The following is a 15,805-nucleotide window of genomic DNA, read 5'->3' on the forward strand; positions in this document are numbered from 1 at the left end:
TGAACTGTAATTCAGTTGGCCACCCGTGTGTGACCAACCATGACTGTGCAGCTTTCTCTGTGTGTTGCAATCTTATTGGCCATCTGTGTGTAGCCAGGCCCAACCACATGGCCTTTGCTCTATAAAAGTTAGTCTGTAAGGCAGGGAGGGGTCGCCCTCTCTGTAAGAGGTCCGTTTGATTCTCTATGCTTGGCGCAAAATAAAGCTTTGCTTGACCTTCGCTTTGTATCAGTCTCGCTCCTTTGATTACGGACCTCACAATAATATTATTACTTCTGGAATAACCTTGAATTTGACCCAATTGATTTACATAAAGGAAATTATTTACACACTTCAAAGTTGCATGTGATCACAGCTGATCAAAGCAGACAGCCATGCAACAACAAAGTGCAGAATCACAGCCCTGGCCTCGGGTGCCGAGGAAGGGGGGAAAGATGGCTCTCCACTTCTAGCAAAATCAGTGGCCTTTCAGTCTAGGTAGAAACACATGGAAAAGCAAGTCCTCCCACCAAGAAAACCAAGAGTCACTGACTCTCCACAACTTTCACTGCTGTCCGCTGGGCCAGAAAACTTTCTCCAGGGAACCAATCCAATCTGCCAGCACTTTTTAAATTAAAGTCTCACTCTCTGGCCAAGTTTAGGGAATACAAGAGTCTTTCAAATGTAAATTGTGAATAACAGTCCAAAGACACATTTAAAACCCAATATTTGTTGAAAGCTAGGATCTCAAAATACATTCTCCCCAGACTGAAAAGGAAAATAAAATTCTTTTTGCAGATAATGTCTTTTTGGGGCTTTCCCTCTCAATTCTACCAGTGTCAGGCATCTTCAAGGGCTCACCTTTGTCCCATTAGCGCTGCCTCCAGGACAACAGTTCAGCAATTGAAGGCAGTTACTTGGAAGCAGAGTACAAGCACCAAACACAGGGGCCAAGTTGAACTTAGCAAATTGAAGAATCTGCCCTCTCCTTGGTTTTCAATTGAGGAAATGGGACTTCATTACAAAGACAATGCCTGGAAAAGTGCTTGGGCAGGAAACAGCACTCCCAGCATGGGGTCCCATCCATTCAATGCTGCAGCTGGGAAGGGATTTAGGACTAGGTGATACATCTGGATTAAAGGGCTCTTTACAGAGAATTGTGTCTGCATAGTGTATTTCTGGAAGGTGCAGGGGAAACTGGCAGCAGTGGTCACCTCTGGGGAAGTGAAGTGGGTGTCAAGGGAGCAGGGAAGGTTGTTCATGGTACATTTGGAATTCGGAATCATGTACGTGTATTACCTACTCATAAAATAATAATTTTAAAAAACGAATGAAACTTACACACACACAAAACAGATGAATGCCATAAAATCCACTCTCCCAAAAAAAGAGTCTGTTCAAAAAAGCCCAAGTAGATGAATCCCATGTTTTCACCCTCTGACTTAAGCCTCGTGGTGTCTGGGTAGTGATGGGAGTTGCTGGGCTGGCAGAAAGGGCTACTTAAGATGGCTAAAGTTCCCGCCACAGGACCTGAGCTCGGACAGGAGAACAAAGGCCCAAGCAGGAATCTAAGACCCCCGCCCCAGGCTCCAGCGGACCAATGGGACTCCAACGAGCAGGCGAGATATCCAAATAAGGGAAACTTGCCAAAAGACCCCTGCGCTCCCCTCGAGACCCCTTAAAAGCCCCCTCCTCCCTGCCTTGGGCGTGACTTCCGCCACTCTGCTTTCCAGAGTCACAGAACCTCGTCTGAGGGTGCTCATCTTCTCCCGGTGCAACTTTCCTGGCTCCCCTTCTCCTGAGCCCTGAAACTTCGCCGGAGAGTGTTTTTAATAAATCTTGCCTTGCACCCACTTTGCCTGGTGTTGTGTTTATCTCGCCGAAAAAACTTTACAGGAGTCATGGAAGAGGAAAACACTCACATCTATAGTGGGAGCTTTAAATTCACTTCTGAACTCCCGACACTTATTTCTACTATCAGGGACTTTTCCAGGACACCCCAAACCTGAGCACTTCAAAAATAACGCATCCCAAACCCAAATCCTCCTCTTCTCTTTCCTCCTTTCTACCCTCTTCTCTCCAACACTGATCCTGCTCCAATAGCCTCAGTCATTATTAGAAAGAAAGGGAAAAAAAAAAAAAACCCAAACTACCACTCGGCTTCTCAATCTAAAACCTCAGTGTTACCTTGAGGACCCTCTCCTCACCCTCGTTATAGTCACCAAATATTGTTAATTCCATCACGATGCTGTTTTTCAAATAGATGACCTCTTGTCCTATTTCACTGACCTTTTCTAGTTCAAGAAACTATGAACTACATTCCTTCACTGGAACGGGAGCACCTGCTGGTTTTCCAAATAGTTCATTTTTTTTTAAGATTTTATTTATTTATTTGACAGAGAGAGAGAGATCACAAGTAGGCAGAGAGAGGAAGAAGCAGGCTCCCCGCTGAGCAGAGAGCCTGATTCAGGGCTCGATCCCAGGACCCCGGGATCATGACCCGAGCTGAAGGCAGAGGCTTTAACCCACTGAGCCCCCCAGGTGCCCCTAGCTCATTCTTTATGCTTCCCTACCGACCACCCCCACCCCTCCACCTCTTCTTTCTCGGACACAATTATCCCATCATGCTTCAGAACCTTGGATAGCTCCCTAGTGCCTCCGGAATTGAGCCCACATGTCCTAGTTCGCCAAATGATCCCTTACACTGTGGCCTGAAGAAAACATGCCACCCCTAACACATACCCTATGCTCTGGCCACTCTGGTGTCACCAGCCTTGCTCATTTATGCCTCTTTCAAGCCTCCAAACTTTCACTTGCTGTTTCCTTAACTTGAAAGCTTTCCCCTTCCTCCCCGCCCTGCCTTAGGCAAAAACAATTTCCTATTCTCCCCCTTCCAGACCCCTACTCAGTTTATACCCTCTCTGAAAAGCCTTTTCAGGACTGCTTCCTCCTCTGTACTCCTCTAACACTTTGCACACACCCTCGTCATCACCCCAACCACACTCTTTCGTAATTATTTATGTTTCTTTCACTCCTGCCAGAATGTGAGCTGCTTGCTATATTTTATTCATCTTCGAATCCACTGCACCTCCCTGCTAACACTGCCCATAAATGTTTGCTGAATGAATTGGCTGAAAGTACTTTGGTAAGAATGTAACACATTATCCCAAAATTTTATAGACCTCTGTGGCTAAAATCTCATTTCTTTGCCCTCTCTCTCTGCATACCTATTGGCACGCTATCACAGGTCCCCGGGGGGCCAGTTATTCAAAAGGAACTAACAAAGTGCCTGCTATTTGTAAACAGGGCCATTTGTAAACCCTCTGAGCTAGATTTAGAGATTGCCTTTCTAAAGCTGACAATGCTCCTTTGAGTACTCACTCCACTATAAGAAGCATTTCTTTTCCGAATGTCTTGAGTCCTATAAGTAACCTTTGTTTACCCTGAAAACACTTTCCAGGAAGCTGAAAGTAGCCCAAAAAAAAACCACTGTAGTGACCTGGCAGGGACCTATCTGGTCAGTGAGCTTCTGGCCTGCCTAAGAGGAGAAGGGGTGATCAGGGACTCTACTTCCACCACCAGAGGCTACTCAACCACTTAAACCTCCAAGGACTCTCTGCTCCCCAGAAGATCGTGGAAGTCCATAATACAAAATTATTCTAAGTAAGCATCACAAGGGAAGTGATAACCCCAGTGTCCTGAATAACAGTAGGTAACAAATTCGGGTATGATTAGGGGTAGACTCATTCAGATGGAGCCCGAGGGGGCAGAGATCCAATGATAACTTCCAGCCTCAGAGTTTTTGGCTCTTGCTCTACCAGGAATATTCCACCAGGAGGTATTTACACTGAGGTCTCTGCTTGAATGTGACCTCCCAAGAGGCTTCCCTGATGACTCAATCCAAAAGAGCACCGTCAATTACTGGTCATCTCCTCACCCTACTTTATCTGTCTTTCCAGCATCTTGAGCACATCAAAGCACTGGTAACTGATATCATCTTGCCTATGTGTTTGTATGCTGCCCACTGTCTCCCACTCCCACTCATTCACCCCAGAGAGCAGAGACTTGTCTTGTTCTAGACCAACCAAGCACATAGTAATCTCCCCATAAAGGTTCACTCATTTTCTCTAAAAAAGCATACAAAGAAATATTCAAATAGCTGATGATTTCAGCAAAAACGTAAGACCCAAGTTAAAATGTTTAAAGCTAGCAAGGCTAAATACATGTGATAGATGGATTAGGAGGAAAGCAAATGACAGATTTGGTGAGGAAGGAGTGGTTGTGCATGGGGATGGCAAGGGAGTATTTCCCAGAGAAGATGAGATTCATGTCGTGCTCAAAGGCACTGGAAAGTTCAGTAAGCTTAAGAAAGCAGGCCAGTGTTTCACCCTGGGAGACGACACAGTCCTTGTGTGATAAGGCCAAATGATTAACCCATGAGGGTTCACAGCTTATCCAACACTTGGCCACGCACTGTCTAGGAGAGAAAGGATAAAAGCCCCTGAGGTAGATTCTCTCAAGGAAAGCTGATAGAGTCAAAGAAGAATCACAAATCCCATATATATCTAGAAGTGATGGGTGGGACGAGAGGAGAGTTCAAGAAACAAAGACGGCAGGAAGAGCATAGCACAACGTTCTTAGTTTTGGGGAGGGATGAGAAACAATAAGGGAGAAGAAATCAGTAATGAGCCTGGAGAAGTGCCTTGTTGGGCCTGTATGAACGCCCTTAACTCACAAGAGAGGGCGTGAGTCCTGGCTGTGCCAGCGTTGACTTATCCCTTTGTGCCTGCCTCTCCTCATCAGTAAAACCGGAAATAATAAATAATTTACACGATGGGACTACCGTGGGGATTAAGTGTGTTGATGAGAACAGCCCCTGGCATGTCAGGCTTGTCCTTATCGTTAGGATTTTGGGAGCCCTGATTCTTTAAACTCAACATTGATTTAATGGTCTCTATGGATCGTAGCTTTATACAAATTACCCGTTTTAAGGAGCATATCATCAACAGCTTGGCCAAAGCAAAAGGTTCTATGTTGGGATAAAGTTAGAGAGACAAACCGAAGTGAGCGTATTGGAGGGCTCACTGAGCTGAGGAATCCAATCTTTCAGTGAGCACTGGCCTCTTTGGGTGAGCACGCTAGCTCTTGGATGAAATTATTTTGCAGGTAAAAGAGGGCCTGAGTAGCTTTCAAGTAGAGTGAGCATGGGCCGCTTAACAGAGCGGTGGGCCCCATCCAGCCTAGGAATGCCATGTGGGTACTCACGGTTCTGGGGTGTAGAGGGGGTCTGAGCCATGCCGGACGTACTGGGTACAGTGGAACACCCTGTAGGCCAGTCCCGCCAGAAAGTCTCGTGGACTCAGGTATCCAGCCACCGGCCTCACAGTGAAGCCCGATCTTTCTGAAATGACAACAGAAAGAGCCAACTAAACATTAACTGAACAAGACTTGAGGGCCCAAGCAGGGTGTCCTATTATTTATAAGGACGTCCTAGAAACAAAGTAATCAAGGTCTTTAAAACCCTTGACAGTTGAATGACATCTACGGTTAATAGCTATCACGTTTGTGGCTTCTGATTACTAAAATATACTCCGGCATGATGGTTTCCAGGGGAACAAGACATTCATTAAAATGGAAAGAAAGGTGAAAAAAAAGATGTTAAAGATTTAAATTCAGAAGCTGAATTAGGATAAGAAAGCTCAAATTCACAGGACAAGATTACAATTAAAGTGATGTTTACCACGTATTACCTGGTATCTTTCTCAAAGACACACCCATACTGTCTGTCTATGTAAAGTTCACCCACAGCTAAATCAGCCCCCTCACAAGCCTTGTGGAATCAGTTCACACTATGGCTTTCTATTGTCAACACCCCCTACCTCCCTCATTCCACGTTGCTGTTTTCTGTGATATTATGAAAACAATCATATTAATTACTATCATTTGAAGAGGTACACTAAAGCTCTACATGCTTTATTGGCTTCTGGGAGGAGGAGACAAAAGAAGCAGAACTCAACACGATGTATGAAGCTGCCCTATACCGCTAACCCAATTAGGCTGGGGGTCATCAGTGTTCTTGGTTTAAGGGCTACCTAACGCTTGCTTGTGGTGACAGCCCAGGAAATTTACAACAGAAGAGCTACCCTTATCTCTGACACCAGCATCGTGAAGGCTCCCATTCTGAACACCTCGTCTCATTAGGAGAGCACCTCAGAATGGTTAGAATGGTTTTAAAAGGCAAGGACCAATTAAGCTTATAAATCCCATCCTGGGATTTCTGGTATCTACGTGAAAAATATTCCTGTTCTCAGGCCTCCTCGGACCCATAATTCTAACAATATTATGCTCATTCTAAAAGCTTTTACTTTGGATTGTTCCCTACTGAATATCAAAAAGATAAGTGTACTTTCTTCTTTTTCTATTTTATGTCAATTAAACCAGTATATCCCACATGAGGGACCTGAGGGGTGATACATAGAGAAATGTTCTTTATTTGAAGTTATATATCTTATTTTTACATAATTTTTAAAAAAAATATGTAACTAACACATCAAGAACTTTGAATGCATGGATATCATTGCTTTAAAAGTTTCCTTTTTAAATACATTAGGCATTTAAAAGTGAGTCAGTCAAAAAATAATAAAACAAAATTTTAAATAAAACATGTACATTTACTTGCTATGTGCCAATGAATGATGCAGACTGAGCTTCCCGTGTCCAGCTCACAGAGGTCTTGAAAAAAAGGGGCGCCTGGGTGGCTCAGTGGGTTAAAGCCTCTGCCTTCGGCTCAGGTCATGATCCCAGGGTCCTGGGATCGAGCCCCGCATTGGGCTCTGCTTCCTCCTCTCTCTCTGCCTGCCTCTCTGCCTACTTGTGATCTCTGTCTGTCAAATAAATAAATAAAATCTTTAAAAAAAAAAAGAAAGAAAAATAACAACAAGAACAATAGCAGTAATAGTCAAGAGTCTGCTATGCTTAAAATGTATCAAGAAATAACTTTAGGGGGCACCTGGGTGATTCAGTGTATTGAGTCTCCAACTCTTGCTTTGGACTCTGGTCATGAACGCACAGGTCATGAGACAGAGCCTTGCCTTGTTCTGTGAGGAATCTGCTTGAGATTCTCTCCCTCTGCCTTTCTTCTAACTCCTTGCACACACATGCTCTCACACTCTCTCAATAAATAAATAAAATATTTTTTAAAAAAAGAAAAGAAAGAAAGATATAGGGTCACCTGCATGGCTCAGTCAGTTAAGTGTCTGCCTTAGGCTCAGTAATGATCCCAGGGTCCTGGAATTGAGCCCCTCATTGGACTCCCTGCTCGGTGGGAAGCCTGCTTCTCCCTCTCCCTGATGCTCCCCCTACTTGTGTTCTCTCTCTCTGTCAAACAAATAAATAAAATCTTTAAAAAGTTAAAAATTAAAAAAGGAAATTAATGGGGCACCTGGGTGGCTCAGTGGGTTAAGCCTCTGCCTTTGGCTCAGATCATGATCTCAGGGTCCCCGGACAGAGCCCCACATTGGGCTCTTGGCTCAGCAGAGAGCCTAGCTCTCCCTCTCTCTCTGTCTGCCTCTCTGCCTACTTGTGATCTCTGTCTGTCAAATAGATAAATAAAATCTTAAAAAAAAAAAAGGAAATTAATATTTTTTAAAGAAATAACTTTAGGGCTTCTAGGTATATCAATATCAGTTAGTGTCCCTTCCCTACTACATTTTGAGGTAGATAAAATGACAATCTCCATTTGCAGAGAAGAAACTGAGGCACAGAGAGGTTACGAGAACTCATCTGAGGTCACACAGCCAAGACCTGGCAGAGTGGGGACCCAGCACAGGCATTCTGCCGCCAGAGTCCACGCTATACCATATGGCCTCTCATAAAAATATTAAGTTGGGAGACAGATGTGGCAAAAATTATGGGATGGTATTCTAATTACTGGGGTTTGGGAAACAACGCAGTAAAAATCAATTCCCATATATGAGTAATCAAGCCCATAGTAAATCTATAATATGCACATAACTGTGGGAAACAAAAAGGGACACGTCAGAGGCAAGGCCGTTAGGGAGAACATAAGCCACTTAAACAACATAAGGCATTATGTAATTAGGCACTAATTAAGCAACACTGATTAGTGGTCTCAGTCTTTTTCCTGTTGTAAGAAATATCATGGATGATGTTTACACATGGGGCTCTCCCATTGCTCTGGACGTGGTTCCATATACCTGCTCTCAGACCCTGCCTCCTTCTCCCCTGATACACCCATGATCTCAGAGGAACTCTGAAAGGGAAAGATTGTGGGGACTCTTGGGATCAGGATTTGGAGAGGAGACAGGACTTGCTCTGAGTCTTAAAGAATAGGTAGAATTTGTTAGGTGGAGAAGGGAGGATTTTTCTAGCAAGGGAGAGAACCACAGAACCTGGGCAAAGGTATGGAGAGCCCACAGGTAGAATGGAGGGTTTGCACGGCAAAATCGTCAAAGCACACCATCTGGGAAAGCCAGGTTGGAGCCTTGAGTTGAGGCTGAGCAGTTCAGAACAGGAACATATAAACCAGAGATCAGCAAACTATGGCCCGTAGTCCAAATCCAGTTTGTTGTGTGCACCCCACGAGCTAAAAATACTTTTTAGATTTTTTTTTTAATAGTCACACTTAAATAGTTATTGAAGTACTGACAGAAGAGCCTCCATTTGTCTCTTGGCCCACAAGAACAGAAAAAAAAAAAGTCTAACCCCAGTAAAAATCAAAGGGGAACCACTGGTAGCTTCTGAACAGAGATGTCTGGAAGGAAGTGATGCTTTAGGAAGCTTCATCTGGAAGCAGAGGCCAAGAGAGTGGAGGGGAGAAGATATGGACATCAAGGTTGTAGAACAGGGACCTCAGTCTGGGTGGTGGCAGTTGGCAGGCTGACAATGGGTAGCAAAGCTAGAAGTGGCCCTACGTGGAGGCTGCAGCAAGCTGAGGCATAGCCTCCGAAGATGCCCGTGACCTCACAGACTGAACCAGGGACTATGCAGCAAAATGGGCTTTGTAGGTGTGATTAAGTTAAGGATTTTCAGATGGGGCGATTATCCCGGATTACTCAGGGGAGGTCTGAGATAATCATGAGGATCCTTATAAAAGGGACACAGGAGGGTCAGAATCTGAGGAGGATACGTGACGAAGGAAGCAAGAGAACGGAGCCATGTAAGGAAAAGGCCAGGAGCCAAGGAAGGCAGGTAGACTCCAGAAGCTGAAAGAGGCAAGGAAACAGAACCCTCCAGAAGGAATGCAGCCCAGCCAAGACCTTGGTATTAGACTTCCCATCTCCAGCACAGTAAGATAATACATTTCTCTTATTTTAAGTCACGAAGTTTGTGGTGTTGTCTTATAGCAGCAATAGGAACCTAATACAAAGATTGATTACCTAGTGGGGAGGGTGGGGAGGAATTCAGAGGGGCTCCTGGGAGGTGGGCCTGAAGAGTCTAGAGAATAAAGTGTTACAGATAGAGGGTAGGCAGGCGAGGAAGGCAGTTCTGGGAAAGAAGAAGAGCAGCGAAGGTTTTGCTTTTACAACTGCTACACTTGAGACGGGGGTAGAGGAAAGAATGGAGAACCCAGGCCTCAACCCCAGGGAAGCTCAGAGGGGGAAGCAGGGCCACCAAGAAACCGGCTTCCTGCTGCCACTCCTACAAGTTTCCCCTGTTGCTGTCCCAGGAAAGCCAGTGAGGAGAGTGACCACACAAGGACATGAACTTGAGCTGACACTGTGTCTCATCTAGTTGCCTACTGTATCAGGCATGTGTATAGCCCCTGGCATATCACATATATGTAAAAATATTTCTTTGATTAATTGACTGGTTTCCCCCAAAGGAAAGTCACTAGTGTTCAACATTATCCATGATATTTCTTATGCAATACTAATTTTTAACAAAGCAAATAAAATGTCACCTTTGAGGTCCTTCCATCCCCACGTAACCCCACAGAGTAGTTCCTGGATCAGAAAGAGCTCAAAGCTGAACTTGCCAATAACCTTTGGGGTTTACCGCCTAGAACAGCCAATCACGAGAGAGGCCACCAAAGCCCCTGAGCAGTGTAAATAGTGGAGTCCCTCTCCCTGCCCACGGTCTCTGCTCTGCTTCCCGCAGGTGGCCCTGGGAGTCAATGGCTCAGTGGCTCAGAGTATACTCCTCTCTTTAAATCAAAGGGAGTGTTTCTTTTTTTTTGTAGAAAGGGCCGTTTCCGCACCATGTGTCCTTGGGAGGCAAGCAAGGATGCTGGCTAGGAAGGCAAGACACAGCCTGTGTGAAGACCTACCTTTCAGAAACACGGAGACATCTTGGAGTTGAGGCACATTGTCCTCCCGGTAGCCACAGTATTTAGTCAGCAGAGGGAAGTTTTTCAAATACTCCCGGCAAGCATGAGTGGGGTAGAGCTTGGAGAGCTCGCGGAACACAACGCCCCACGTCTTCGTTTCTTCCTCTGTGTACTCCACCCTGGGGATGGGCTGGCCGCTGGGCGGGAGAGAAGAGCAGTGAATGACTCTAGCTCTGGAACAGAGTTAAACATCTCATTGCATACCTACCATTAGTCAAGTTCTTGTAAAGTGGGATATTGTCTGAAAGGATCCCATGCAGAATTATTTTTTAAATAAATGGTAACTTTTAATTTTGTATATTTGGACTTCCATACAAATGATTTGGTTAAGTTACATCTTCACACAACCTTATGGAAGTTTGACAAGACTTATGTACTTACACTGAGATCAGTAATGAATAAGAGCTCTGGGTTGGAAGAAACCGGTTTGGGTACAAAGCTATGCTCTGGAAGCCTTTTCTGTAGTCACCTACTGAAGTCAATAAACAGATGCTGCCTCTAGAAAATGAAATTGCCTGTGGGTTCTCTCTGTCCTTGTGGGGAAACCGCCCCAATCTCCAAGTGTAATTTTGAGATTTTTCGTTCAGTGAGTAAAATGTCTGGGAACTATGAAAAAATATATATATATATATACTGAATTCTTGGGGTGCCTCGCTGGCTCAGTAAGTAGAGCATGTGACGCTTGAATTCAGGGTTGTGAATTTGAGCTCCACATTGGGTGTGGAGGGTATATAAATATAAAATCTTAAAAAAAAAAAATGCTGGGGTGCCTGGGTGTCTCAGTTAAGTCACTACATTCAGCTCGGGTCATGATCCCAGGGTCCTGGGATCGAGTCCCACATCAGGCTCCCTGCCAGGGAGCCTGCTTCTCTCTCTCCCTCTGCCTTCCCCTCCACCTGATTGTGTTCTCTCTGTCTGTCAAATAAATACAATCTTTAAAAAAATAAATAAATAAACTGTACTGAATTCTAAAGTGAGAGCTTTGCACAATGCACAATAGGGGAATTCATTACCTATCATGCTGGGAGGGTCATACGTTAAGCTTTCTCACTTTAGCACAGGGGTCAGAAAACCTCTTCTGCAAAGGTTCAGAAAGCAAATTAAATATCTTAAGTTTTTGTGTGCCACATGGTCTCTGTCACAACTGTTGAATTCTGCCATTGTTTCTCAAAGACAGCCAGAAATGACATGTAAACAAATGAACATCGTTGTATCCTCATCAAAGCTGCATTACAAAAACAGACACTTGGCTAGAGTTGACCTACAAGCCACAGTGTGCGGACTCCTAGGTCAGAATAGTGAGAGGTGGCTCGAGACTGGAAAGGGCATGGAGAGCTTCCTGGAGGAGGCTGAGCCTCATGGGCCGGATAGGATCTGCAAGTTCCTGGACAGAAAGGTGATGGAGGGAAAGCTGTTTTAATAGCAACCAGCAGCCATGAGCAGGAAACAGCTTTGGGGGGGGGGGGGCGGAGGCCGGGGGGATGAACAGTAGAACAAAAGCAGTATGGACATGTGCTTTTGCAAGCTATTGTTTGACAGACCTGAATCTGAATTTAGCCTCTGACTAAGAAACCTATTTTAAAAGTGAAATTAGGGTTTTGAAAAACCTCTCAAGACATCCTCAACAGCCACCTGCAGCACTCCTCCCTTCCCCTGCTGCCTACCCTGGCCATCCGGCAGAAGTTCCTTCCGCAGATACGTACATACAACATATGGAAGTCCAAATAGACACACATGAAACTAGGAATGCTACCTCGGCCATCTACAGAACCCAGCCTGCAGCAGGCAGCCGCCACAGGAAACCAAGAGCGGGCACCAACAGCCACTCCCGGCTGCAGCAACTGCAGGGCCCCTTCAACAAGCTGGGACCACCCGGAGTACCCCCCCTCCCGCGGCCCCACCCCCACCTCCCCACCCAGCGCCCCGCCTCCACGCCGTCCCCCACCAAGGCAGTGGAAAAGGGAAAGAGGACATTAACAAGATTAAGCTAACACACAGATCCCCCACCCCCCAACCATCTCTATACTTCAGGGTGCTTGTGCCAAAATGCTTTCTGTTTAAACTTTAAGTTCAAATGTGGTTCCTACTGCCCCAAATTACTTTTATTAAAAAAAAAAAATAGAACTGCAGTATATGAGGGATAAGGGAAGAACACACTTAAGAAAGAACAAGAAATTAGCCTTTGCTTTCTCTAAGTACCAAGAGTGGGGCTCACGCAAACCGAATTAGAAAGAGATTAGCCTTGTTTAAATTTGGCTGTTGATAACAAATAAAAAATTACAACCTGGCAAATATTTGCTGAGAAGATCAAGACTGCTAAGGCTTAGCATCTGTGATAAGTTTAGAATGAAAGCTTGAAATGGGGAGATAAAAATAGAAAGGATGCAAGGAAATAAATATATAAACGGTCTGTCTCCAGTTCCAGAAAATTCAAGGAAATCAATTGGAGTCAGGTAAGCCAATAAAGCTAATAAGAGCTGGGCAGGAGCACGAGGCAGGAAGGCGATGAGGCTGAAACAGTAAATGAAATATTGAGAAGCCATTTGAAAAGAATCGTTAGGTCAAACTTTTCCCCTGGATATGAATCTGCAAAACCTTCTGCATTTCGAAAGGGGAGCTGAATATAGCCAACAGCAAGCAACAGAAGGAAAGCAAGTGTGAGCTAGAATGGGAGCAAAGAGCTTTACAGATCTGTTACTTAATAACGAATTTCTAGCATAGTCATAGTACATTTTCATCCCCACCACTCCCTCCCCCCATCCCCCACCCGGCATCCCTTGTCTGTCCTGCCTGAGTGGCTCACTGGCCTGATCTCTGAGTCTCCATGCCTGTGTATGTGACTGCTACCCTGATGGCCGGTAAGTCTGACTCTGACCGTCTGGAGCTTTCTCGTTCCACTCCAGCCACTAACCCCGGGTCACTCTTGAAGGCAGATGTTTAAAAGTCAACTTCATCACAAAGTAAATGCTAACTTTATCCATTTTATTTCTCTGATTAATAGCCAAAATACCAAGATTGAAGAAAAAATAAGAAATTTCCTATTTTTCTTTGCAGCTAATAAGATTATATAATAAAAACCCATCTTTGAGAGTTCACTATGGGCCACTTTTCTAAGGCTTTTTAAGTATTGTTTTTATGAATTAATCCACTTGATTTTCACAACAACTCTGTGAGGTACACACTATTAGTATCCCCATTTACACATGAAGAAATTGAGGCTCAGAGAAATTAAGGTGTGTGCCTAAAATCATGGGGCCAGGCTTAAAACCCAGTCAGTCTGGTTCAAGACTGGTTGTAGTCTTAATTGTTTGGTGTATACCAAAGAAATAAATTATGTATTCCAGAAACCAACTTACTTTCATATACCAAACCAAATAAGGCCTATAGGTATGTGTATTTATACATAAAAAATCTCATATAATCACATGTAATTACGGTACTTGCTGCATTTGTAGATCATGGAAAGTTCTTCCATATTTACTCACTTATTAATTTCTCTCAGTAAGATCAGAGATAGTGGTTGGGGCACTAGGAATGCATATATGTTTTTAAAACATTGAGATTTGACATTTGGAAACATAAAAATTGTGGTCATGGGAAAAACAGAATGCATTGCCCTTCTTTGCCCTTGTCATGGATTAAGGTGTTTTGGTGTGAATCGTATATGAGAAGAATGACAGGAGGGTCTCCTGATCTTTTCAGGGCCCAGGATATATACCCATAATCACTTCACATCTATCTGGGGGCACATGTTTTGATGTATATGTCATAGGTGTCATAGTTCAGCATCCTAAAACTCTCCTCTGGCCCAAAATCGAAATCACTCAAGTACTTCACATTCTAGAGAAAGCCCCCAGCAGCTAGAGTCAGCCAGGTTATTAAGAGTCAGTAGAGCAAAGGGTGCCTGGGTGGCTCAGTGGGTTAAGCCTCTGCCTTCAGCTCAGTCATGATCTCAGGGTTCTGGGATTGGGCCCCGCATCGGGACTCTCTGCTCAGCAGGGAGCCTGCTTCCCCCTCTCTCTCTGCCTGCTGCTCTGCCTACTTGTGATCTCTCTCTCTCTCTCTCTCTCTCTCTCTCTGTGTCAAATAAATAAATAAAATTTTTAAAAAAGAGTCAGCAGAGCGACTCCTGGGTGGCTCAGTTGGTTAAGCAGCCAACTCTTGATTTCAGCTTAGGCCAGTGAGATCAAGCCCTGTCTCAGTCTCCACACTCAGTGGAGACCGCAGGAATGGCCCTACCACTAAATAAGTTCTCTCAGGGGTACCTTGCTAGAATATGTGACTCTTGTTCTCAGGGTTGTAAATTCAAGCCCCACACTAGGTGTAGAGATTACTTCAAGATAAAATATTTAAAAAAATAAATTCTGTCCAACCACCCTTCCCACCCACCCACAAACTCCTCCACTAGTCTAACGAAATAAGAGAGGCACAGGATTTCGGGGAAGGCCAGTGTTTGAGGGAGAGGGCAGGTTCTTTCCCCTCCCCACAGTGAGGAGAGTAGACTGTACCCTGACAATCATTTAGGAGGACTGCCCAGGAGAAGTGGGGCCTGACATCACACTTCCAACCTGGACCACAGCTGAGCTGAGGACCCCGGACCCTCCTGCTATGGCCACCAGACTAAAGCAGGAGAAAGACATGAGGGAACCAGGAAGCTAGGAATATAGTGCTCTGAGATAGAAGGTAGAGGTAGAAGAGGAAGTCTGACAGGCGTCCTCTGACATTTGAGGTTCACATGAATATGAAGTCAGATGCCTTGTAAACTCTAGAGATTTCTGTGGAATCCAATATGATGTGCCTGGGAGGAAAAGGGAGCTGTTCTGCTCAGCTCTCAGGAGACAGAAGGGGCTCCATCACTTCCATCACACCTGATCTGTGAGGGGTTCCCCAGCTCTATAGTGTGCACAACCTAGAGAAAGGGTCAGAGGCGTGACCACTGCCAAGGCCACAGGGATGCAGGGTGCATGTCTCTAGAGAGGTAGAGGGAAGGGGGCTGGCCTAAGAAGCTATAAAAAACACTCTGCAGAGACCTCCACAGAGACCAGCCCATCAGAGAGAATCTGTCTAAGCCAGCGTGAGTGTGGCCTGCAGTCTGCCCACCACCGATATTCTAACAACCCTGTAAAAAGCTCTCCGCCGCCTCCCTCCCTCCTCTCAGCTTCCAACTCCAGGGAAGCGAGGTCATGGAAGAGAGAAGGGAGGATGTCTCAGAACCAGCACACACACACATCTGACACACAGACGCATTCCCTCCAAATAACAGAGGGCGGGGGAGGAGGATACACTTTGAATCAAATTTGAGATTAATCTTTTTTTTAAATGAATGGGACGAGGCCTTAAATACCCAAATGAGACTACACTAATAATTGAAAATGACAGCAAATTAGATGTTGCTAAGGAACTTGCTTCCCAGCAGGAAAGGAGAATTCAACACAATACAGTTGAAAGCAGCGAGTGGGAAAAATAAAACCATTTTGC

At 44.9% G+C, this 15,805-nt stretch overlaps 1 protein-coding gene across 1 annotated transcript in view; it reads right to left on the bottom strand.

The window, feature by feature from the left end:
* The window catches only part of TPH2 (tryptophan hydroxylase 2), a 96,225-nt gene that overhangs the window by 53,736 nt on the left and 26,684 nt on the right, over window positions 1-15,805 (bottom strand). The window contains exons 6-7 of the mRNA XM_044226610.1: window positions 10,268-10,464; window positions 5,245-5,380 (exon numbers count right to left, since the gene is read on the bottom strand). Of these exons, the coding sequence (XP_044082545.1) occupies window positions 5,245-5,380; window positions 10,268-10,464 (333 nt within the window). The remainder of the gene's footprint in view (window positions 1-5,244; window positions 5,381-10,267; window positions 10,465-15,805) is intronic.

Source organism: Neovison vison, chromosome 12 (genome assembly GCF_020171115.1).
Source record: "Neovison vison isolate M4711 chromosome 12, ASM_NN_V1, whole genome shotgun sequence".
NCBI classification, from domain to species: domain Eukaryota; kingdom Metazoa; phylum Chordata; class Mammalia; order Carnivora; family Mustelidae; genus Neogale; species Neogale vison.